General features: G+C 36.0%; 2 protein-coding genes and 1 long non-coding RNA gene across 3 annotated transcripts; 2 read left to right on the forward strand and 1 right to left on the reverse strand.

Annotated features, from left to right (window-relative positions):
* Positions 1-8186: 8186 nt before the first annotated feature.
* On the forward strand, positions 8187-11620 carry LOC125471732 (triacylglycerol lipase OBL1). The gene is made up of 5 exons (XM_048572425.1): positions 8187-8889; positions 9449-9693; positions 9792-9825; positions 9952-10700; positions 11031-11620. The coding sequence occupies exons 1-5, from the start codon at positions 8523-8525 to the stop codon at positions 11286-11288; spliced, it is 1653 nt and encodes a 550-aa protein (XP_048428382.1). The 5' UTR covers positions 8187-8522; the 3' UTR covers positions 11289-11620.
* Positions 11621-13014: 1394 nt separating this feature from the next.
* On the forward strand, positions 13015-14168 carry LOC125471771. Its single transcript, XR_007253873.1, has 2 exons — positions 13015-13570; positions 13729-14168. It is a non-coding gene; the product is annotated as an uncharacterized LOC125471771 (long non-coding RNA).
* LOC125471770 (ATPase 10, plasma membrane-type-like) lies at positions 14006-20254 on the reverse strand. Its single transcript, XM_048572510.1, has 21 exons — positions 20013-20254; positions 19380-19463; positions 19171-19290; positions 18978-19076; positions 18746-18883; positions 18526-18660; positions 18221-18400; positions 17930-18136; positions 17659-17778; positions 17421-17540; positions 17201-17323; positions 16896-17000; positions 16648-16792; positions 16360-16521; positions 16036-16274; positions 15906-15938; positions 15708-15789; positions 15338-15498; positions 15040-15213; positions 14768-14950; positions 14006-14674 (listed from the first exon to the last, which is right to left on the reverse strand). The coding sequence occupies exons 2-21, from the start codon at positions 19443-19445 to the stop codon at positions 14414-14416; spliced, it is 2853 nt and encodes a 950-aa protein (XP_048428467.1). The 5' UTR covers positions 19446-19463; positions 20013-20254; the 3' UTR covers positions 14006-14413.
* Positions 20255-24881: the final 4627 nt, after the last annotated feature.

Consider the following 24881-nt stretch of genomic DNA (forward strand, 5'->3'; position numbering starts at 1 on the left):
TCATGTTTTTACTCGAAAACAAGTTCTAATGTTTAGAATCACCCAACCCAAACCAACTCGACCCAATTTATATCGGTTGGTTTGTTGGTTGGTCGGTATACCCACTAAAATGTGCACCTCTAATTTTGCTCGTCTATGATACGAGAGCAACTTATTTAGTACAGTTATACTAATACAATAACGTTTTATGTCAATGATACAAGGCAGGCCGCGCCGTGAGGGGTGCAAAGTGTGCGTCCGCATAGGGCTCCGAATTTTTGGGGCCCTCAAATTCTAAAAACCTTTATATATATATATATATATATTCTTGAAGCAATATTATAAAATATGAAAATAACACAAGAATTCCATTAATAATAATCACAAAGAAATTCACAACATCAATTTATGTATGAGATTAATATAAACAACTAGAGAGAAAGTTAGAAAAACTGACAAACTTGGAGATTGAGGCTTGCATAAATGCAATGTTCTAAAGACAGAATTTCACCCCTACTCTTGTGCTTGTAGTTCGGTAGGCGTCCGTCTCTTAGGATTCAACAATCTATAAGTCAAAGCATTTCAATCTTCAGACTCTGGCGAATTTCATATATTATGTACTCTCAAGACATGACTCGGATTTTTATTAAGACATTGGAGAAAACTCTTCTCTTTTAATTTTGTTAGACAAGCGGGATGCTTGAGTTTATATAGAACTCAAGCCACCATTTTTGAAACATTATGATTGTTGCCTAAAGTTCTAGCGAACAGATACAACTCATGAATTTGAATTCAACTATGACACATGACTCTTACTTTTCATTCATACAAAAATTAAATATTATAATATATAATTTCCAACATATATATCACAATGTTTTCTTGGCAGAGTTGTCAAGCACTGGTACTGATAAGGATCTCTATTTGAGCTTCACACAGGGCCTCTAAAATCTCAACACTAGACCTGATACAAGGTCATGTATAAATTTTTGTATTATTAGCACGTAATGACACGATAATAGCATGGACTAAGATTCTCTTCTCTCATTTTTCCATCCTCTTCAATCCCCTCCTCTCACATTATCTATTTTATCTTTCTCTTTCTATAAAAAATTAATATAAGATGTTGATGTGATTTAACAGTGACCGTTCAAATAGAAGGATAAGGAAAAGGAGGAAAAAATGGGAGAGAATCCTTTTCCTTATAGCATACCTTACCATGTTAGTTGTTACCAATGTTGGTGAAAAATTAGATTTAGTCTTTTGATTAGATGGCAACCAACACAATCATCATAAACGGAGGACTAAGTCTAAATGACCGAATCAGCTGTCAGCAGCGAAAGCAACAGAGGAGACGGTGGGAATTGAATAGTGACGTTTTGGACCACGAAGTAGCTGTAGTCTCTGTTTTTACTTCCACTTTTCATGTTCTTGTATTTTGAATCCACGTACATGATTATGCAGGCATACGAGTCCAAGTAATAGTAAATGAGATAAAATATGCTTGACAGTTGACACTTCGCCAATTCCAACTTATAAACTTCTGTAATTTCACTTACACTTTTACTTTCCTTTTGTAATTCTCCTTTCTTTCATTTTTGGCTTGTAGTTTCATTATGTTCCCAAAATAATACAGTCCATCAAATCAACCAAAATCCATTTTAAGTTGAGTTTTTAAAATGAGAGGGTGCAATTTCTCTTCAGTAGTCTGCATGACTTTAGAAAATGAAGGGTGAAGAATATTTAAAAATCAAACTACTTGGTAGTCTAAATTACCAAAAATAAACTTAAGAAGATGTGTGCAAAGATTAGAAGTGTGGATGTGAATCGATGAACAGAAGCGGACCAAATTCAAAAAAAAAAGCTGGTATTAAGATTGAGTCATTTCAGTGCCACTTATGAACCAAACCAGGCTAGTTATATGATCTTTAAACCATATATAACTAATTATTCTTTTAGATTTACAACCTTAATCATAGACACCCTCTACTCCCTCAAGGTCTCACATTCCTTGATCACACAATTTCAACCTCCGTTATCTCCTTTACGGTCTCTCAACGTCCATCCACACTTGTTTTAGGAGGAAAACGAACCGAACGAGAACGTGTATACCCTAACAAAAATGAATATAAAAGTTGTAATGGCATATCTCAGGTTCTCAACTCGTTTCATTTGTTAATATTTGATTGTATTTATAATAATCATTTTTTTTATTTTGGTTAAAAAAAGGGGCCTAAAAGCAAGAGCCCAAATAAATCTAGACTTAGAAATCTTAATAGTCGATCCTGACGATCCATTCTAAATTTTTTCTTTGTAGACATATCGAAGTTTTTTATTGTTAAGATTTTGAAAGAAATTCTCGGTATACCAAAATAAGGGAATCCAAAAATGATTATTGCCAGCAGCTTGTAACACCAAATGAACTATGAAATATAGTATCATATCATCCATCATGAAAATATTTTGTTCCAATTTTTTTATTTCCAAACATATATTGTTCTTAAGTTTTAGATTTTCTTTTAATCACTATTTTGGATTTGGGTGGTAGGTAAAATGAATAAACACAGTAAGTCAAATCTCAACGAATCTTTCATTTCTTTTTTCTTTCTTTACTTTAATGATGCAAATCATGATGGCTAAATATATTTAAAATATATGAGAAAGAAATCAGATATGTTATCTTTACCGTTTATTTGTACTACCATCTAATAGAGATGAGACACATATGTGTTAGCAGATCCTACATCTATAGAAAGATAATACAAATGATGATACAAATAGATAGTAAGTGTAACACTACTCAAGTCTTATTACATAATCAATTGGCTAGAACATCGTGACATCTTTGAACAAATTGATTTCTAAATATATATATATCTTTTGGTAAGGCACACCATACACACTCTACACAGCATACATGTTAATGTATGAACGAAATCCAGCCTAACATACACATGTGGATAACGCATAAATGGTGACGTTCCCTTTAAACAAATGCAACTTTTAGGTTGGTTTGTTGCAATATAATTTTCCTTCTTCTATTAAAAACATATAGGGGCAAGTGTCGTTTTTGGAGTGTGAAATCAACATAAACCATATTTATCATACTCGGTTTTATGTCTCTATTATTCAATGAAAATTATTTGCCATATTAATTGAACTTGTGAAATATTAATTTGTAATTTGTGAGTAAAAGAAATTAATACCATGTTAGTTGGACTAAGTTGGTGTTTGGTTGGTTGATTGGAATAAGTCTAAAAAAGAAATGGACGTTGCCCTAAAATTATTTTTCAGTGATTTTCATTCTTATTCCTCGCAAACATTGAACTCGAATATAAAACTTGTGACCTGTTACCTAATAGTCCAAGCGCAAAATTTGTGCACCAAAAACTGACTTGAAACTCATTCTCAACTTTTTGAGCATCGAACACTTGACATGTGCTCAAAAACTTGATTTCAATTAGGAACACCATAACTTAGTTGATTTTTGTTTCATTTCATTCATCCCAACGAGAAAATGAGCATCGGTATATGAACTTTAATTGAATTGAAACTTTTGTATTTGTACTAAAAATTCGTAAATATGATCCCTGAACTTGACATTATGTGGAACAATGATTATCTTGGATAACTAATGCTAGAATGTCCCTTATTTTTCTCCTTAAACTCTTTATTTATTTCTGATGAATATTCTAACAGTATTACCCAAAAAGACTATGTCTTTATTTTTTAACAAATCTAAGAATTAATATTCGTATTTTTTAGTTCAAAGACCAAAATTCTAATTGGAAAATTTCATACACTAATACTCTCTAATTTTCTTTATCTTTTTTCCCAGCCAAACATCATTACCAAACATGGAATAACATATAGTTTTTGGATTTGGATCCTCTCCTAAGCCCAAGGAGATGATCCTCTTGATCAAGAAGTGTGAGCCGTTGGATTTTCATTCAACAACTATAATTATTATAACTTTAAAGGAACTCTCATATTTGTAGCCGGTAGATTTTTATCAAACGACCCACAATTCTTAGTTAGGAAAATCCTCTCTTTGAACTCAGGAGAGGATCCAAATCCCTAGTTTTTAATTAATTCCACTAATCATGATCGTGGCAAAGAGCAAACAGTATTTTGGACATAAATTAGTGGAAATATGAACAACAATAAAGAATGAAAATGGCTGACAAGTGTTTACACAGGTGGGGCATGTGTCAATTCTTTGCATTTCTGTTGAATGACAAGCATACCATTAATCTAATGGAGTAGATTATCTTTTTTTTTTAAAAAAAAATTAATGAAAATAGTTTAAAATTTTTGAGTTTTAATGATAACGACAAAATAAAATGGTAAAGTGAATAGTACCAGATTTGACTTTTTAATATACAAATATGATTTTTCGTTAAAGTAAATAGTACAATAGGTTTTTCGTTAAAACTCTTTTTTTTTTTTTCCTCCTCTTCCCTTCCCTCCTATTTGAACGATCACGTTTAAACCACGTCAACATCTTATATTAATTTTTATAGAAAAGAAAAAGATAAAATAGAAAATGTGAGATGAGGGAATAAAAGGAGATGGAAAGAGAAGGGAAGAGAATACTAGTCCTAATCTAATTCCACCGAATACTGCTAATATACGCATAATACAAATTAATTTTCAAATACCAACGAAAAAGATGGAATTTTTAAAGAAAAGAGAAAAAGAAACCCTAGCTAGGGTTTTGATTTTTGTATTGGAAGTTGAAAGTTGAAAGTGGTGGATCATCTTATAAGTAATGTTTAATCACCATCGATCGGCAGCAGCTGGCTAATGGGTGGAGGACACGGCTTTGTGCCGTGCAAAATGAGAAAACACCACGTTCGCTTGGAGACCCACATCCACATGGACGTCGACGTCGATGTTGTTGGCCCCCTCTTCTCTTCTGGTTTTTCTTTCATTTTTAGTCGTGTCGGTTGTCGGTGGCATTTTTCTTGACTCAGCAGCTCTCTACTTTGGATTTTGGAACCATGCTGAAGGTTTCTTGGGCTTTAGGGTTCTTTTTTTTTTTTTCCTTTGGGTTGATGTTTATTGGGCTTTAGTTTGACCCAAGCCTCCTAAATTGAGAATTGTTCGATCGTCTTTCTCCGAGGAAGAGGCGAAACATATCAACTTGAACTCGGGATGACTATTCGAAATCTTGAAAGTTCTTCATTGCGCGGTCAGAATCTGGTTTCCCGCTTCATATATATATACTCATACTATCAACTCAAACCAAAATTGAACCAAATTAACTATTAACACCGGTCTAGTTTTGGATCGATTTTACTTTGAATGTAAGTCGAAGTATAAACTATTAATCATAGACTATTGAGATCCTTTTTCTGTATTTGCGTGTTATTGTTGGAAGTAAAAATTATTAATTACTCACGTTATATTTGCATAAGTGTCGCCATGTCTGTATGCTAGTTATATATACGTTGTCCCTTGAATTTTGTTGAATGAATCTCTGATTGAGAAATAATGTTTGGATTTAATTAAGACGGTTTAAACAATCCAAGTGGCATTACCACTTAGTACTATGTCTAGTAGTATTATTATTCATTTATAAGTAAGAGGTTTTAAATTCGATTATCATCAAAGAAGAATTGAAACACATTAATGCTTATGATGCTAAGCCTACCCCATCTTCCTAATGTACATAATATCGTTTGTTATAAAGAAAAAAAAAAACAATACAAGTGGCATTTTCCCCACTCCAACTTTATTTGATTGACCCAATTTGAATGATTGAGAAAGTGGGCTTGGCCCAACCCAACGGCTAGTTTTGTAAGAATACCCTTTTGTAAAGTCAAATAATTTGCATCTCTTTTTTTCTTTTAACAAGGTGTAGTTTTGGAATCAACTTTATGAAGAGATTTGGGAAGAAATAGCAAAGGTCGATGTTGCACAACACCCGACAATGCACCTTGTGAGAGACAAAATTATAACCCGATGGCCTGATCAACAAGAGCAACACATGACACCTGTAAAGTTTTTAACCCATGACTTTGGCACGAAGTAATCAAAAAGGTTATCAACGTAATTCCCTGAAGAACGAGTCTGTAATCCATCAGCAAACTAAAAGAAATCTTAAAGGGTTGAATTGGTTAATGATTGAATGTATACAATATTTCAATGCATACGGATGACTTAAATAAATATTACAACCGCTTGAAACAACTCAAAGGACTTTTAATAATTAAAACAACATTAATTAAACGTTAATCGATGAAAACCGAAATGTTCAATTTTTATTATGAAGCTTTAAATACTATTTTAGAAATTGAAACGACTCTCGATGACCAAAATCTATTATATATCATAACAAATCAATAAGCTTGACTCGTGACATAGTTATTTTTCCGAAAAGGTTTCACGGATTCTCAAAACCCTAGTCTTTTTCCTATCTGGCATGAATTTTATCGATCAGAATTGGGTCCAGTCACAATCCAAATGCCTGCACATCACTTTTGCTTGGCAGCAAAACTCACATTGTCAGTTGTTGGAAATATAAAGTGTATCTCTCTCTCTTTTTCCATTTTCCCTTTTTTTTCCCCCAAAGAAACGATAGTGTTCCTTTTTCCGGTTAAGAAGGTTACGTAGAGACAACAATTAACAAAAAGGGAAAATGCCATACCTTATCAACAACAAAAAGAAGAAAAGCTACTTCTACTTACTTACACATCATCCCCTCATACGGTTATACCTCTTCCATACCGGTTGTTTTTTCGGTTTAAAAGCCAGAAAAGGGAGGGATGGGTCGGATGGCCATATAATCGAGCCCCAACCAATTGCCTTGTGTGTATCACATGCGTAGGATTTGAACAAATAAATGTAGGATCTGAAAGAGAAAGTATAATGTGTAACTTTCGGTAGATGACAACTCTTACACTGAATGAGACTGAAAGGTTGTGTGGAATCAAAATATAAAAAAAAAATCTGGTACTTTGGTGAGAAATATCCTAGAGATGATGGGTTCGGACGCTCATTGTCCAAGTTTTTCTATGTTGATGCACTTAATCATGAACATCAAATAGTAGATTCTTTTTGCATTGAAGCCTAGGTTATTCTCATTCTTTAAGAAATTATATATTTGGTGTTGGCCGGAAAAAGATAGTATGTAAACGAAATGAATATTTGGAGAAGTTTGTGAATGTACTGAGAAAATTCACACGTGGTGTTATCATTTCACATGGTATATAATATGATTGAACTATAGGGTTTATATGTCTCACTTTTAAATATACTAAAGTAAATATACATTTTATAATTTGATTAGAATAATAACATCACGTGTCGATGTTTAGAACACACCTAAAATTTCCTCACTTGTAAATACCCTTACTATCTAAAATTCTCTTTACACCCAATAAACCAATCGATTAATATAATAAATAGAAACAAAATTCTAAATGAAACCTCACAAGATCCGTCGACCCTCCCTCCCACACAAACAAGCTCTCGGTCGAACAAGAGAAATATAACAAAAACAGAGTGAATTTTATGTAGAAAGATGATGAGGAGAAGAACCGCCAGCTCCCCCCTATTGGCCATTGCATAGGCTTTCAATGCACCACCAACAACAAGAACAACCCAATTCATCACACAATCTCTCTCAAAATAAACCCAGATTGAATCCATTAAACTTCTGGAGAAATTAGACCATCATGAAAATCAACCAAAATAATTGCATTAAAATTTGACTGTAATCTAATTTTTGGTTAATGATGGTGTTGGGTCTATTTATAAACTTTTACTTTTTGTTTTATATAATTTGTACTTAACGGGTCATTTAGTACTACGATTTAGTAGTATTATCGATTCTCATTAAATGTAAATTTGAACTACATTACTGCTAACTAATTGTAAGCCTTAACCTATTCTCTCATCCTTTAGTGTTAGTAATATCATTTGTTAAAAAAAAAAAAATTATTCTTAACGGTAATTGTATCACAGTGCAGAAAATTTACATTTCAATTTTAAGTCAAGTGCAAAGAAATAAAAGTGGGATCAAATACAATTTCTTTTTGCTTTTGTATTTAGGGCATGTAGATGCAGGTAACTTTATTTATTTTTTTTTTTTCCCATTGAATGGATGTAGGTAACGTTATTTTATTTTATTATTGCACAGATGTAGGCAACTTGGAGCTCTTTCCAGAACACCAGAGACACAATGGCGATGAATAATACGACCCTATTTCCAGTTTAACGACAAAAGCAGGAAGAAGAAGACAAAAAGTGTACGTATATAATATATATACATGTATACACTTTGGTAGAAGCAAACAAAAGCTGCCAATTCGAAACCAAAAACATTTGGACGATTCTGCAGCTACTTGCTATGCTATGCACACGTAAACATCTATCCTTATTCCGATCTTTCTCTTGCTTTCTCCTTCCCAAATCCTGATATGTTAAAATTATAAATATCCCTTTTATTATTTCCCTCTTCCAATCAACCCATCATAAAAGTTTCAATCTTTTCCATAAAAAAAAAAAAAAAAAAAGCACTTTAATTCCAAATTCTAATGGAAAAAACCCAGTACCAAGAGAATAACCGGAGCCGTTTCGGAGTTGATGATCACGACGGCGGTGATGATGAGTTCAGGTACCTGATCGTACGGCCGGAGAAGGGAGGGGTGAGGGACTTGTTCAGGTACTCGGTGTTGGCGGACGTGGATAGTGGGGCCCGGTTTCTGGAAAGCTCAGACGAAGAGGCGGTGGGTGGAGTTGCAGAGGTTCACAGATGGGTCATTGTGGTGTCGATAATTGCTCGGAAAATAATTGGGTTTTTTGGGAAGCCGATGGAGTGGACTGGCTACGTTGTGGACTTCATCCTCAACCTCTTGTCTCTCAATGGCGGCGTCTTTGGCTTGCTCACTGCACCGCTTCGTGGTAAAAACACTGTGTCTTTTATATTAAATATTTGTAACCCATTTGTTAGTATTATATGTCAATTGTGTGTGTTTTAATGGTGTTTGGATTTCTGAGGACTTGTTATTTGCACTCTAAATTAGGAGAAAATTTTGGATAGAGACACTCTAACTACGTGATTTGAATGATATCCTTGTGTAATTTGGTCCCACCTTAACTCTGTTGGTTCCCTTTCATGTGAGAGGTGTCCTAGCTCTTGTGAAGTTTCTTTCCTAAACTATACATCACATGGTCCTCCCTTATATGTTTTTCTTCAAAAGAGTGGAATTCGCGATGATTATTTAGGCGTGCCAATATGTCTTTACGTTTTTGCAAAATTACTTGGTGAAAACATTCGAGGCCATTTTCACTAATAGATGTGTTCGTTTTAACTTGCTAGCATTGTCTTCATGGTAAACGGAAGTTTACAATTTTACCATTTTTTGTCTTCTTAATTGGAAGAATGTACTGCAGATTGTTTCTCCATATTAATCCTCGATGTGTAATTAGTAACTATAAATATTCGTGATTGGGGAAGCAGGAACGGTGGTGGTGCCACAGAGGGGCACAGAGACTTTCATAAGCACAACTGGACATTTAGATGGGAGGATAGACCTCTACAGTGGCGAAAACTTAGCAGAAAATGTAGTTGCTTCTCTTTCTGAAGGAAGCGGTATAAAAGCTGAACTGGATAACCGGGGTCTCATGGATCTCTGTATGATGGCTGCCAAGTTAGCGTACGAGAATGCCCAAGTTGTTAGATATATTGTGGTTGATCATTGGAAGGCAAGCTATTCTTGTTCAGTCCAGCTCTCTCTTTGGTACATTCGTGGCTAGTTAATCGTAATATATACTAACTAGTTTAATTTTGACAACGAAAGCAGATGCATTTTGTGGATTTCTACAATTGCTGGAATGGTAAGGAGTATATTTTGATTCTTGAATGACTTTTGAATTTGGTCATCAATACTTTCGAATTTGTAAGTTATAAGTTTAATAGGTCAATTGAATATTTCTTCTCCTTTATCGGATGATGAATGATAGATTTCCAAAAGCAGATGTCCACCCAAGTGTTCATACTTTGTGACAAGCCTAAAGATGCAAACTTGATATTGATCAGCTTCAGAGGCACAGAACCTTTTGATGCCGATGATTGGAGTACCGATTTTGACTACTCTTGGTATGAAATTCCTAAGTTGGGGAAAGTGCACATGGGATTCTTAGAAGCCTTAGGCTTGGGCGATAGAACGAATGCTGCAACCTTCTACAATCAACTGATAGCGATACCCAACAAATTCACTCCTGAAAGTGGTGTTGATGGTAGCAAAAGATCTTCCGAAGGTACCCAAGCATTGCCCTCAGATATCATGGAACAAGGTGGACGTGATCCATATGACAAGGTAGTTCCACCGGACATGGTGAAGAAGTCTGCATACTATGCTGTAAGAAGAAAGCTCAAAAGCTTACTAAAGGAGCACAAAAATGCAAAATTCGTGGTTACCGGACATAGCCTAGGCGGCGCGCTTGCCATACTGTTCCCATCAGTGCTGGTGTTGCATGAGGAGATGGAGGTGATGCAGAGGTTGCTTGGTGTGTACACATTTGGGCAGCCCAGGGTTGGTAATAGGAAACTGGGGAGGTACATGGAAGCCCATTTAAATAATCCGGTGCCAAAGTACTTCAGGGTTGTCTACTGCAACGATCTTGTGCCCCGGTTGCCTTACGATGACAAAACTTTCTTGTTTAAGCACTTTGGGGTGTGCCTTTACTATGACAGCCTATACAATGAACAAGTACGTACTCAATCCTTCACGTACACTTTTTCTGTTTTGGTTTTTGCATTACTGTTAATTGTCCTTGAATTCGTTCCTGTTAACTTATCGTCCAGTAAACTAGCAGGCCGAATCATACGTAGGCAATATAAAGCATTTTACGCTGCAGTTCCTTGTTTACACATTGCGGCATGCTTATTAAAATCGGCACAATAGCAAGTTTCTGTTTGGTTAATTAATTTTCTCAATCTTTCAAACTCTAAACTCGATTCATTGGGGACGTAGTTTTATGTTTCATCCTTTTCTTTTACTGAATGATTTTCTTCGTCTTTGATGTGTGCATATTTGAAGAGAGTGGAGGAGGAGCCAAACCGTAACTACTTTGGAATGAGATATCTGATACCAGTATATCTCAATGCTGTTTGGGAGCTAATAAGAGGCTTAACAATGGGCTACACATGTGGACCCGAGTACAGAGAGGGTTGGTTCTCCATTTTGCTAAGGATCATAGGACTTGTGGCTCCTGGTCTCTCTGCACATTCCCCCACAAATTACATCAATTCCGTGAGGCTTGGAAAGAACCGTGTTATTCAGATGTCCTCTTTTTAAGCAGAGAAAACTTACTTGACACAGGGTTATTGTGCCCTTCTCTCTTCTCATGTGAGATGGGCACAGTGGCTCGGTACAATCCCGTGCCAAGCCAGTTCACTTTATCTTGCAAATGATAGTAAGGATTCTGGTCAAATGTAAGATGGAAAAGGAGATGGCTTTCTTAAGTGTACAAATAATGTGCATTTTCATGCTGTTTTGCGTTGTCAAATTCCTTAGCACAAAATCCAGTTGGATCATGCTGTCAAATTCTCCATCGTTGTCCGCGAACCAAATTTGAATTTAGGCAGAGTGTATTATACATTGATGGAATAAAAAAGACACAACTTGTACACATGCTTATATCCATCTGTATACTCAAATTCAATTTAGTCCCTCGTACTATGGATTTGGATCCTCTTAAAGGTAATTGGTCGGGATCCTTCTAATCAGTGTGAGTGGACTGTTGAATTTTTATCTAATGGCTACAATGATTATAATTTTTAAAAGACTCTCTGTTTATAATCGTCGAATAAAAATTCAATAGCTTACTAACACTGATTAAAAAATTCTGACTAGTTGCCTCGAGAGGATCCAAATCCCCAGACTATGGACCCATCATTCTTGGCTTTATCCTTAGGGAAAATGGTTCTGGGTCTTTTGGAACTTGAAAGAATTTGCTCTTTTCCGACTGGAACCCATCCATGCCTCTCTTACTTTCTGGTGGCATATACTTTGCAAACGTTGGAAAATGTGTTGAGCTTGAATATTGCTGACACGTATAGTTCTCGTTTTTCTATGAAAGGGTAATTGGGGGATTTAGGTAATTTTTTGCTCTAATATCTAGAAGAAATGTGGACACCATGATTAAACCCTACCTGCAAAATACACGTACAAAGAAGCATAGCACAGCACTTTTGGTGATTGCATCGTGCACCTTACTGCTGTATGCAATTGTGCGCACTGACAGCTTGACACATAAGAGCCTTTGCCAACCTTTTGTCATCTTTTTGTTTTCTTTCCAAAAAGTATCAAATACATAAACAACCCCATTGATGTATCTCTTTACGTGTCCAACATTACAATTCTCGTACTTATCATTAGTTACAAACACACGTTACAAAATGAATAGAGAAATCTTGTTTATTCTCTCTTTAAAATGAATAAAGCAATATTAAAAAATGAACACATTTGTTTTTAACAACAATACAACTAAGTGTGCTTGCATATGTAAATAAGTTATAACTAATTGTGTCAAGTCTAGTATTGTCTAAACGAGTAAAGACATTTTTACAACACCACAAGACCAAACGTGCAAATCCACACCAAAGCCCATGTAGGGTCCAAACCCACACTGCAGTCCATATTTACATTATAAATAAAAATAAAAATAACGGCAATTTTGGAACTAAACCACATTCCAAGTTTAGAATAGAGCAATAACTTGAGGTTGAGGTTGAATGTTCACATTTTAACATGTTATCTGACTATTCACGTGTTGGGCAGCCCAATGGCCACACTTGCTCTATCTTTCTTAAATACGTAACTTGTTGAGAAAATCTCATTTCTTTTCCGTTTTCTTCAATGTCCCCTTATTTATTAACATGATTGGTTATTTAGTTAGGGCATACAATCCTTTAGAACTTCAATTTTAGGTTTAAAGTCTTAGTTCTAAATGATTGATTCGCACTTTATAATAATCAATCATGTCGATAAAAGGGATTGAAGTTAAAGAAAATGTAGTAGAATTTAGATTATCTCAACGCGTTGACAGGACGCTTTGGGATTCACTTCATGGCGACTGGAAATTTTTGTATGCAAGGGAGAAAAGTATAGTCATATATGCAGAATTAATGCTCTTGGAATTTTTGTACATATCTTTCTATTCATAATTTGTGCCTTCCTACACATATGCTTTAATGGTGATTGGGGAAGCTGGAAAAGTGATGGTGCCACAAAGGGACGCAGAGACTTTCATAAGTATATTTGGTCACTTAGATGGGAGGGTAGACCTCTGCAAGGGTGAAAACTTAGCAAAAGACATAGCCGCTCCCATTTCTGAAGAAACAAGCGTGAAATCGGGAGTCCGACTCTTATGGACCTTTGCATTATGGCTTCCAAGTTAGCATATGAGAATGACCAAGTCATTAGAAAAGTTGTGGTAGACAATTGGAAGGCAATTTATATCTGTGGGAAAACTCTACTGTAATGATCTTCTGCCCCGGTTGCCTTATGATTACGAAAACTTCATGTTTAAGCATTTCGAGGTGTGCCTTCACTACGACAGTTGTTACATCGAACATGTAAGTCTTCACTATTCAAGCCTTTGATTTTACATTCCGTTTAAGAAATTGTTATTAGCACTTCAAAATAGTCATTCTGCATCCTTCTCTCGTATATAATTTAAATTTCTTATCTTCTAGTACTTACTTATTTTCTTCTTTGACATGCATTTTTGAAGAGATTGGAGGATGAGCCAAGCAACAATTACTTTGGAATGAGATACCTAATACCAATATCTGAACGCTGTTTGGGAGCTCATAAGAAGCTTAGCAATGGGCTATAATATTGTAAAAAATGTATCAATAACATGTTGATACATTTTGCTACCGACATGTTAATTACTAATGTTATCAATGGCTTATCAACATCATATTGACAGTCCGTCTTTTAGTAAAAAACGAACGTCCTATCCAGAGAAAAATTGATTAAACTAGAATCTCTTCTTGCCTAAAATATCACCTCAAAAAGCCATTCATATTCCAATTCATCGTCAAGTTCAGTCTTTGGCACAGTCGCAACAATCTTCTTTTGAATAACTACAAAAATTCGATGTGTATATTACTCTTATACAAAGAACAAACCATATGTAATAATACAGCAGATGCAGTAAACAGAAAATTCCCCTGCATGTCAGGTGGTTTATTAGTATGCAGTTTCCTAATTTTATTACACATAAAAATTGCAACAAAAGCTAATGGATTTTCTGACCTTTTGGCACCCATATAATTGACCATCACCAAAAACCCAAATGTCAATCTCTTTTGCAGATACCCAGCATCAAGCATGTGAGCAAATGCTGCTGAATTTGCCTTCTGTGTATCGATGACGCATTGATACGTTTTGCAGATATCCGTGTATTTTCTTCAGACTGTATGGGCTGATTGCATGACACTCAGGTCCAAATTCTTGAGCCTCAGTACAGATTCTACATGTCCTTTCAGAGTGTGTATCTCCCCGAGCCTGGCAATTTCAGCGCGCCGCCTGGCCTGTTCTGCAATCAAAGAAGAACGCTTGCCGGACCTGTTGATCTCAAAGTCTTGCAACCCTTGTAAGCTCTTCTGAGAAAGTATCCATTTAGCTGCCCGATCTTCCTTCCCATAGTCTTTCTTACTAGAGAAAGCTGTCTGTTGAAGATCAAAAGCAACATAGAAATCAGAAGTTAGCATTTAAAGCTGAATGCTAGAAAATTTCAATGCAACTTCGAACATTGCACAAACCTTTCTTTCGAATAACAGATTCCAGGCATCTCCGGTCAATGCATAGCGAATTATGAATTTAATGATGTCCAAAGGAATGTAGAAAATCAGACTGTACAACCAGATGACACCGGCCCATCCCCATCCAATGCCGCTGATATATGCAAAGCTGATTTTTGCATATACAGCAATCACAGTTGCCACCTGATATTTGATAGAAACAAATTTTCAATTCCTGAAATGTAACTCATATTGTGCGGAAATTTTCTTATAGGCAATCGAAATAGGCATACCAGTTGAGCCAACACAAAAGCGCACATCAACATAGTTCCGGGCCTCTCAAGAAATGACCACCCCTGGCTTCTTGTCACAAATATGAGAGCCTGGCTGATGATACTGACTTGCAGATATACAGCAGATGAAACTTCCTCGCTATTGCTCGATAAATCTCTTAAATTGAAGGTGCTCTGTAAGCGATGTAAAATCAGTAAGCATCGTAGAGGTAAACCGAGTTAATGTATCTTCTGCTGCTTATTTTTTCAGAGGATCTTAGAAAACAAAGTCAGGAAGCAGCGTTTCTGTGTTTCATACCTCAAAGAAGTCAGTGTCAATAACAACCCAGTAGAATAATACCGTAACTAAAGCAAGGTATGTGCCAATGACAATGCCAGTAGCAAATATCTCTTTCAGCTTCCAACTATCAGGCTTTGGGGAGGGCTTTACGCGATCCTGCGAAATTGTCATGATGGTTCCTGCATTTAAAATTTAAATACACTGTCTAGTACTCATTTTCGATAATTGTCTGTGAATATCTGAACATAAATGATGTCCAAATTCGTTTGCATCTGTTATATTTTTCTTAATATTCTTCTACATGATCTTAAATTTCTTTTCGAATGTTGCTTGATCCTATTAGAATAAAAGGAATCAATATTAACGCTAACGCAGTTCAATATATTACCGTCATTCAGTATGGCTATTATCAGAACCATGAAAGGTGGGAAGTCATATTCCCAGATCAATGCAAGAAGCACGAAACCAAGCTGCAGAAGGATGAAGTTGAAAACATTATGGAAAGCTGAAACGTAACCAATCTTGAAAGACTTAGCTTCAAGTCTAAAAAATTAATTGAAGATTGAGACATAAATAGAAAACATACCACAATCCTAATGGTTATGGAGACAGCATATATCTGCGTATGCACACAAACTAATCAGTTTACTATCGAACTAATGCAGAAACAAAGAACAAAGGCAAACAAACAAAGAAGAAAAAGATTGCTACTCAACCGTGTAATTCTTCATTCTTTGGAATATAGCGCGACTGGTGAGGACAGCACTGACTATAACACTCAATCCAGGCTCAGTTAAGACTATATCAGAAGCACTTCTTGCAGCATCTGTGGAATCTGCCACTGCTATACCAATGTCTGCTTTCTTTAAAGCAGGAGCATCGTTTACTCCGTCTCCAGTCATCCCAACGACGTGCTTCTTTTCTTGTAAAATCTTTACAATTTCGTACTTGTGTTCTGAAAGTTGCACAGCAAGGATAAGCTAATTGAGTGATTCAGAGAGAATGTACTTAATTCGTGAGATAGGAGTTCAGTTAATTACCAGGGAAGACACCAGCAAAGCCATCAGCCTTCTCAATCAAATCTTCCACCGGAAGAGCTTCATGTTCTTCTACATGACGGCCTAATAACGAAGAGGAGGGGTACATGTTTGTTCCCATACCAAGTCGCCGCCCTGTTTCCTTTGCAATTGCCAACTGATCACCTAATGTGAGAACAACTCAAGAATCAGTATCTATCTTTGACATTTATGCTCAAGGGTTTTCGATTTCAATCAAAAAGACGACAATCACAATTGTATGTGAGGCCAAGATGATGCATAAAAATGTACCTGTAATCATTTTCACACAGACTCCGAGGTTAAGCGCTCTACGGATGGTCTCAGCACTGTCATGCCTTGGAGGATCAAACAAGGGCAACAACCCAGCAAATATCCATGGACCTCCAGGGCTATCCTTAGTTTTTTCGGGAACTTCCTGGCAGTAGCACAATTTGGGAGTTGTAAAATGTCAGAAATTTCAACCGGTGCTTGAAAAAACTGTTGTTACCCAAATTTAGAACATAGGTTGTCTGGCATACCTGATAAGCAACTCCAAGAGACCGCAATCCCCTTTCAGCGAATTTGTCAATAATCGAATGCACCCTTCCAGCAATCTTGTCTTTCTCCGGGCATAGATCTAGAATCTGATTTGAGGATGACAATTAAAACAAAAAACATAGAATTCACGTTTTCTGCACTGCTACAGCTATAACTTATAAATTGTAAACCTAATTGTGTTTTCAGTACTTTCCTAACTACAACATTAGAAGTCTATATATTAAAGGGAAGAATACTTGAGAAACAAGTTAAGTTTAGGGTTCTTGTTCTCTGAACACATCAGTACCTGTTCCGGAGCTCCTTTGCTAGCCCGATACCATTTACCTTCCATATCAATGTATGTAATAGCAGTACGCTTGTCCACCGGATTGAAGGGCAGAAAATGCACTTCAGTAATGCCTGCTCGTGCCTATAGATGAAGCGGTACTTTTATGCATAAGTAACCAGCAGCATAGAACAGAAAACAAACAAAACACCGGGGTTCAAGTGTAATCCTATATCCCTACCTCCTTTGGATCAGCAAGCATATTGACGATGGCTGCATCAATAGCGTCCTGGTTCTCCAGTCTAGCTGCTCTGGCTGCAAACATGATAACCGCGTCTTTATCTAGATCTTTGTTGAAAACCTGCAAATAATATGTTTTTTATGTATCTATACCAAACATGCCATATCAAGGACACTTAATATTAAAATTTGCCTCCATGGTTAGAATTAAGTAATTATTACGGAGTCAGCTTTCATACCTCGACTAGGTTTCTATCAACAGTGAGGCGATTCAGAGTGAGAGTTCCGGTTTTGTCACTGCAGAGGACATCCATTCCTGCCATCTCTTCAATTGCTGTCATCCTTTTCGTAATGGCACCCTAAGTTGCAAAATAAAAGACAAAAGGTATGCAAACAATGTCAGTGTGAAGATTTCAGATTATGCTATATAAGTTGATAGATTTCTTTAGAAGCATAAAATTTCTTGAAGGTTCCACAATATCATGGACTTGAAGCTATTAAGAGATGCACCTGTTGAGAAAGTCGATGAGAACCAATGGCAAGTGTGACAGATAACACCGTTGGCATAGCGATTGGAATTCCTCCAATTAAGAGAACAAGAAGGTTGTTGATTCCATCCCTGTAAGAGCGGTGCTGTACTGGGAACATGACAATGATTTCAAGAATCATTCCCACAGCAATAGAGCAAATGCAGAAATTCCCAATGGCGGTAAGTACCTGCAGAAAAATCACGTTACTGGTGTAAAATCACGATTTCAACTTTTGAACCATGATGAGGTGCATGCTAGGCTATTTAATTACCTGCTGGAAATGTCCAACAACTTCAGTGGAGTCCACCAAATGTGCTGCCCTTCCGAAAAAGGAGTTAACTCCGGTTGCGATCACAACAGCTTCAATCTCTCCATGCTTACACGTTGAACCAGAAAATACTTGATCACCTGTCTTCTTGGTGACAGCTAGAGACTCTCCTGTAAGAGCTGACTGCCAGAAACAAATTCAAAAATACTACTTCATTTCCGGATTCATAATAAATTTATATCAAAAAATTACAAGCATATCAATCAGATATCCATTTATCAACAAAAGCTGGCTTTTCAAGCACTTGCCTGGTCAACTTTCAGGGCATCTCCTTCAAGCAGACGAGCATCAGCCGGAATTATGTCCCCGAGCTTAATGCTAATTATGTCACCTGGTACTAAAATAGATGCATCTTGCTCTGTCCAGCGCCCATCTCTAAGAACCTGCATAAAAGACGTGAGCTAATAAGCTATCCTCTGCCTGAAGACGATATTCTCTGAGCCAAAGGCATCAAGTAAACCAGCATACCCTTGTCTTTGGAGCTAAGCGATCCATTAGAGCTGATGCAGCATTCCCTGCATTATTCTCCTCTATGAAACTAATCGTTGAGTTGATGATTAGCAGGATAATAATACCTACAAAGTCCTGCCAATCAGGACCCTCACCCTGGAAATAACATTTCATTACAGTACAAGGTTATAAATCGGAATTTACATTGCCCTGAATCGAAAATGAATACTCAGTTTAAGAGTCTACTTACTCCACCATTAGCGAGGACAAGCGCCATTACAGCTGCAGCTTCCATGACCCATGACAAGGGGTTCCACATAAAACTAAGGAACTTCAAAAATTTGTTCTCCTGCATTGAAATTAATAGACGAGCATTTAATTATGCTAGGAACAACTTAAGTGATGAATCTAAAGAAAGCATGTTTAGGAACTGCGGTGCTTACCGTCTTCTCTTCAAGCTTGTTAAATCCAAAAATCTGCAATCTGATTTCAGCATCTTCGGTTGAAAGACCTTGTGGCGATGTCCTCAGTTGTTCGAAAACTTCTCCCAATGGTAAGCGTTCCTGTTATATTGGAAGTGTCATAAAATGCTATTGCAAGAAATGATTCCAAAATGTGGTGGTTGTTGTAGTGTTAGAAATGCATAACCTACCAAATCGATACCCTCCCGGTTGAAATTTTCAGGATCCAACAATGGTTTATTCAGATCTTCAGCCATGATTGAAGCTTTCAAATCCTGAATTGATCAAATGTGCGTTGCGACATTAGCCAGGCAACGATGCCACAATTAAGTAGGTACAAAATTGGCATCATGATTTATAGAAAACAGAAAAACCATTAAACAGAATAGGCCTTAGGTTCAAATCTTACCAATCGAAAAAAAAAAAAAAAACGAAAACCAATCACTGCATTCCCTAATGATCATACCGAATTCTAACTAGTTTCGATATTGAAAGTTTTGAAAATTTCTGATATAAGCGGCATATGAGTGAATTCACTATGTCAATCAGTTTGTGCAAACACAGAATTCAAAACCCATGTCTAACTTCTGCATCACTTCCACAAACTGACAAGAATTTCACATTAACGTCAATGTCGAGCAGTTAGGTTAGAGCTATCATCATTAACCAAATAACTAAGACCCTTAATCACCATTAAGAACAAACCCCATCTGCCCAAATCATTAATTGGCATCATGCACAGAACCAACAAAGACAAACAAGAATATAAATGCAACCCACAACTGGGATTCACAACTTAGTTGGAACTTGACAATTGTACTTACTGATGATTGAAAGACGGCGAAATCGAGAAGTACCCGAGTGAGCACTTGGGGAAGAGCAGAAGAGATGAGGCTTTTATGCTCCTCCTCTTGCTCTGCTGAAGTGGGTACAGACAAGAGTGAGGAAGCAGAAGCTATATGCTGTTATAATAAAAGGAAAGAAGTGATGACTAAGTGTTTCCTTTTGACAAATCTTCCTCCATCTAATTAATTGATTTGGTAGCTGACTGTTTGTTGAGTGAAAAGCGGAAGAGGATGATCTGCTTTCCGCATGTTGGCTTAATTCTAGCCGCGCCATTTCCCCTTGATTGGTTATTGAGAGAGAGAGAGAGAGAGAGATGGAAGAACTGGGTAGGAAGAGGAAGGAAGGGAGGGAGGAAGAGCCGTTGGGTTTAACTACCTTTCAAAACTTACTCGTCCGACCTAACCATCTCTCCCTCCAAATTGTCAAATACTATGACGGGGTCGTTAACGTGGGAACTGGATCCTCTCCTGAGCGCTCAGGATGAGGATCCTCCTCAGCAGTCCATCAAGACCGTTAAAATTTGATCCAAAGGTTTCAAATAGAAGGTTTTTTAAAAGTTATAATAATTATAACCGTTAGATCAAATTTGAATGAGCCGGATGGATTGCTCATGAGGATCCCCACCCTGAGCTCAGGAGAGATCCAATTCCGTTAACGTGCTTGCCAGTTGCAACTTAACAAATACAAATACAAATACGTGGTCTGCATAGATGACTTCCTCCTATGTGGGATAGGCTGATAGCGACATGACAAATCAAAATTACATGCGCCTCAAATCTTCAAACTTCAGATCTTAAAAAAAAAAAAAAAATCAAAGTGTGAGGGTTGAAAGTGTTTTAATAACACAAAATTGAAACGCATGTTAGCTAAGTGTAACAATTTTGTGTGTCAAATTAATAGTATTATTGTTTAAGATAAGTTTATGACAATTGAATGAAAAACTTAAGATACAAGCTCATTTAGCTTTTAAAATGATTAAAATCGATTTTAGAGAAAATATTGTTGGGTCCAAAAACTTTTGAAGTACATGAAGTACCAGTTATGTGCTTTTCTAGAATTCACTTAAATTTTAACTAACGATTGGTTTCAAAATATTTTCACCAAAAGTGGTTTTAATTATTTTAAAAGTATTTTCAAACGAGTCTTACATATGCATTATAAAAGCACTTTCTAGTGATTTCGACAAAGTAGACTACATTTTTAATAAAGAGAAATGATTTTTTGCAAACCTCTTTTCTTCTGCTCCACACCTCTGCTTTGATTTATTCATCTCAAGGTGAGGCTAAGCACATCCCCTCTCATTTAGTGTAGATAATATCGTTTGTTCAAAAAAGAAAAAAATGTTCCAACCAAAACAGTTATGCGTAGAAGTCTTTCATACATACACAAGCGTTTTCAAACGACCTCTTAGTGTTTCATTTTTTTTTTCTGGGGTCATCCAAGATGTCTTTTTGGTTTTGGTCAATGCATGGAGATGATTCGAATTTAGTACATCTTTCAACATTGAAGAAAAATATTACTAAATCAAGATCTAATTTGTTATTCTTTTAAGTCATGCTTACGATTAATCAATTTCTCAAGTGAAAGTCCATGTTGAAAAATTGTGTAAATATTCCAACATTCGTAATGTAATTAAATAATCTGAACTGTCTATTTTTTAAGTTATCACTTCAAGACTATCCACATGAAAATTATCCATATCACACATTGTCATCATTCATCAAGTATTGTAAGGACACTCCATCAAGTGCTGTCACAGGATAGTTAGAAAGTTGTGGGGGTCCAAATCTATTCACATGAAAGAAAATGGAAGATTGTAATTTCACATCCCAAATTACTTCGCCCACATCTTTTTAATTTTTTAATATTTTTCTATCAAGTGTTAGTGGTGTGTAGAAAATATTAAAAAAATGTGAAAGAAATAATTTAAAGTATGTGAATATAATTTCTCAAAGAAAATATACTTTCCATGGCCTTTCTTAGACTTTCCAACCATATTAGCAATCAATAACATCATAAAATAAGAATCCCCCAAATAAGGAAAGTGCAATTGCAACTTTTTCCTTGCACAATTAGAGCTAATGCAAGACCATTGCCCCACCAATTTTATTTGGTCTTACTATTTTTATTGCCATTTTTTGAAATTTACTTTTATGCCATTCAACTTTGAAGGAGGCTTTTCATGATTTGTTAGGTTCCTTCCTTCCATGAGTCAACATTTCTAGTTACGTGGCATGCACAAAATCAAATAGCACGCCTTTCAATCTGATCAAGCGCTATTTCTTTTTTCTTTTCTTTTTAATATAAAAAAGAACCAACTGGTAGTTTCATTATGATAATCCACTTTTTTGGGGACCAGGGAGACTCACAGAGACATTTCAGCCTCCCCTTAGCTAGTATCGTGTGTTTGACGAGCACTATGAATCAAACCCAGGACGTGCTATGTGAAATACGAGTTTAAAATTCGTCCGCAACCACTAAATCACCCCTGGTGGTTGATCAAGCGCTATTTTTGTTTTCATTTATTTTAAGGAAAACTAATGAAAAGAGTTTGAAAACTTTGAGTTTTAATGATAAAGATAAAATAAATGGTAAAGTAAATAGTACCAAGATTGACTTTTTAGTGTAAAAATATGATTTTTTTTTTTTTGTTAAAATAAATAATACCGAAACTTTTCGTTAAAGTTGCCTTATTTTATTTTATGTAGACAACAACAAATCTCACTAGTCACTGAATATATTGTTTTTTGCCAATAATTTATCTCAGGTATGCACATTTAATACAATATTCTTGTTTTTTTCCCGCACTAATTCCAGCTGAAAGAGGATCGAGAGCATTTAAAAGTAGCATGTGACTATTACCATCTTCTCCTAAAACAAAAAGATTTTTTTTAAGTATATCATATATCATAATACGAATGCAAAGATATTGAGAAATATAGCTCAAAGTATGATATATCAGTCACTTATATTTCTAAATGGAAATGGGAACCAACAACAATAAAAATTATTTTTGAAGAGCGGAAGAAATTGTTGGAACTCTATAAAAGTCTTTGGGTAAAGATCATGCATGCTAGTTTCATACGGCCGTCCATGTTTGAACTTCCTAGATAGCTCCCATAGAATTTTTTTAATAACACGTAGTTTATCATATTGGTACCATATTTGGTTTCAGGTAGCGGCGGATCTTGGACTTCATTCTTATAGGATTCTGATATAAAAGATTCATGTGCGAGTGCATCAAATTTTATTTTTTAGTTTCTTCTTTGAGTCATTTAGTTTGAACACTTGGTAAGCATCCCGTTAGGCTTAGACCTATCGATAGCTCTCAAGGCTTGATGCCGATACGAGTCGAGCATCACCTACCAAATTCTACCGTAGCAACATTCATTGAACAATTTGTGGGCATTTTCATTTCATATATACCTACATTCATTGAACAATTTGTGGGCATTTTCATGTCCTATATATACCAGATGGTCATAGGGTCCTCCAACAATCTTTCCCCATATATCCCGACTTCCTTAAGGGTTCTGGGACCCAAGGGAACCCGCTTGCATACGGCTCTGATTCCGTGTACAATAAAAACTTCTCCAAGTAAATTAGCCGCCTACAAACACGTGACAGATTTACTGTGTCTAGCATACACACTCGTACTTACTAAGTTTTGGAGTTCCAGGGCGTTTTTCTTTGTCCGGAAAAGATGGGATTAACCAAAAAAAAAATTGAAAGGGTTGTTTTAATCGAGCCTCATAGTTTGTTGAGAGGGTTTTTGTCACAAATGATCTTTGAAATTGATCCTCACATAGTTCTTGAAATTGAAAATCAATCAATGTAGTTTGATGAGTCAATTTCATTTTATATATTTTACCCTATTCTTAGTATGTTTTGGTAATTATTTTGGTAGAATTTTGATACTTTAATTTATATTTTCAATATAGGACATCCGACTTCATCTGGAGCAAAACATGACCAAACGGATGAATTTTGGAGTGATTCAAAGTGGAGGACGTTTGTGAGTCAGTTAACTTAATAGTATCAAAATATCAGATTTTTTCACCAATCGGTTATTTTTTGGCGATAAAATAAAGGAGCGATGCACGTTGCTGGAATAGTGACGTTTTGGGCTTGACTTGCGTTTTTGGAGCCCAAGATGACCTCGGATGGTTTCGTGGCCTTCTGGAGATGTGTTCAGAACGTCCTGATCTTTAAAACAAGCTATCTTGTGTCGAATTTGGAAGAGATTTGAGGCTAAAACGTGGTTGGACAAGTACTTGATAGATTCTCCAAGTTTAATTAGGACTTTATTTTCTAAGATATTTTATTATTATTTAGTTTCCTAGTTGGAATAAGAGACCTATGATTTAGAGTTTGTGCGATGGCTTAGCATATATATTGCTTTTCCGTTCTTAGTCTTGGCGACGCTTTCTTTTATGCAACTTTGGAGATAGAGAGAATTGCTAGGGTTCTTGGAGATTTTCTACTTTAAGGTGTTTTCAATCATTTTTTTAATAATATGCGTAACTAATTCCATTTGCTAGGGCGAAGCCTTGAGCCTTAGCATGAATATGTAATTTTTATTTAATTGCTTATGATTAATTGCATGCATACTTTGAATTATTAAACACCATGATTAAAACTATCTAATTGTCTTAATGTCTGATCACCATTAGGATCTTTAGAAAAGTAATTTGATGCAATTTTGGTCGGAATGTTCCCTGAAATTGGCACTGGCTTCATGTAATTAATAATTGTAATTTCACTTAAGACGAACACCACGTCTTAAGGGTTGCATGGTTTTTCAAAGGGCTTTCATAAGCATAATGAGTCTCTCATGTTCAGATTTG

This window comes from the organism of the source record quoted next, unplaced genomic scaffold (assembly GCF_019419815.1).
Source record: "Pyrus x bretschneideri cultivar Hongxiangsu unplaced genomic scaffold, Pyrus_bretschneideri_v1 Contig61, whole genome shotgun sequence".
Classification (NCBI taxonomy): domain Eukaryota; kingdom Viridiplantae; phylum Streptophyta; class Magnoliopsida; order Rosales; family Rosaceae; genus Pyrus; species Pyrus x bretschneideri.

Bases quoted from the DNA above. Each gene is read 5' to 3' on its own strand.
- LOC125471732 (XM_048572425.1), top strand. From the start codon at position 8,523: ATGGAAAAAACCCAGTACCAAGAGAATAACCGGAGCCGTTTCGGAGTT. The intron at 9,694-9,791 runs GCAAGCTATTCT...CAACGAAAGCAG, and splicing joins TTGTGGTTGATCATTGGAAG to ATGCATTTTGTGGATTTCTA. The intron at 9,826-9,951 runs GTAAGGAGTATA...GATGAATGATAG, and splicing joins TTTCTACAATTGCTGGAATG to ATTTCCAAAAGCAGATGTCC.
- LOC125471770 (XM_048572510.1), bottom strand. From the start codon at position 19,445: ATGGCTGAAGATCTGAATAAACCATTGTTGGATCCTGAAAATTTCAAC. The intron at 17,001-17,200 runs GTACTGATGTGT...TCCTCAAATCAG, and splicing joins GCAAAGGAGCTCCGGAACAG to ATTCTAGATCTATGCCCGGA. The intron at 15,214-15,337 runs GTATGAAACACA...CATCGCTTACAG, and splicing joins TTGACACTGACTTCTTTGAG to AGCACCTTCAATTTAAGAGA.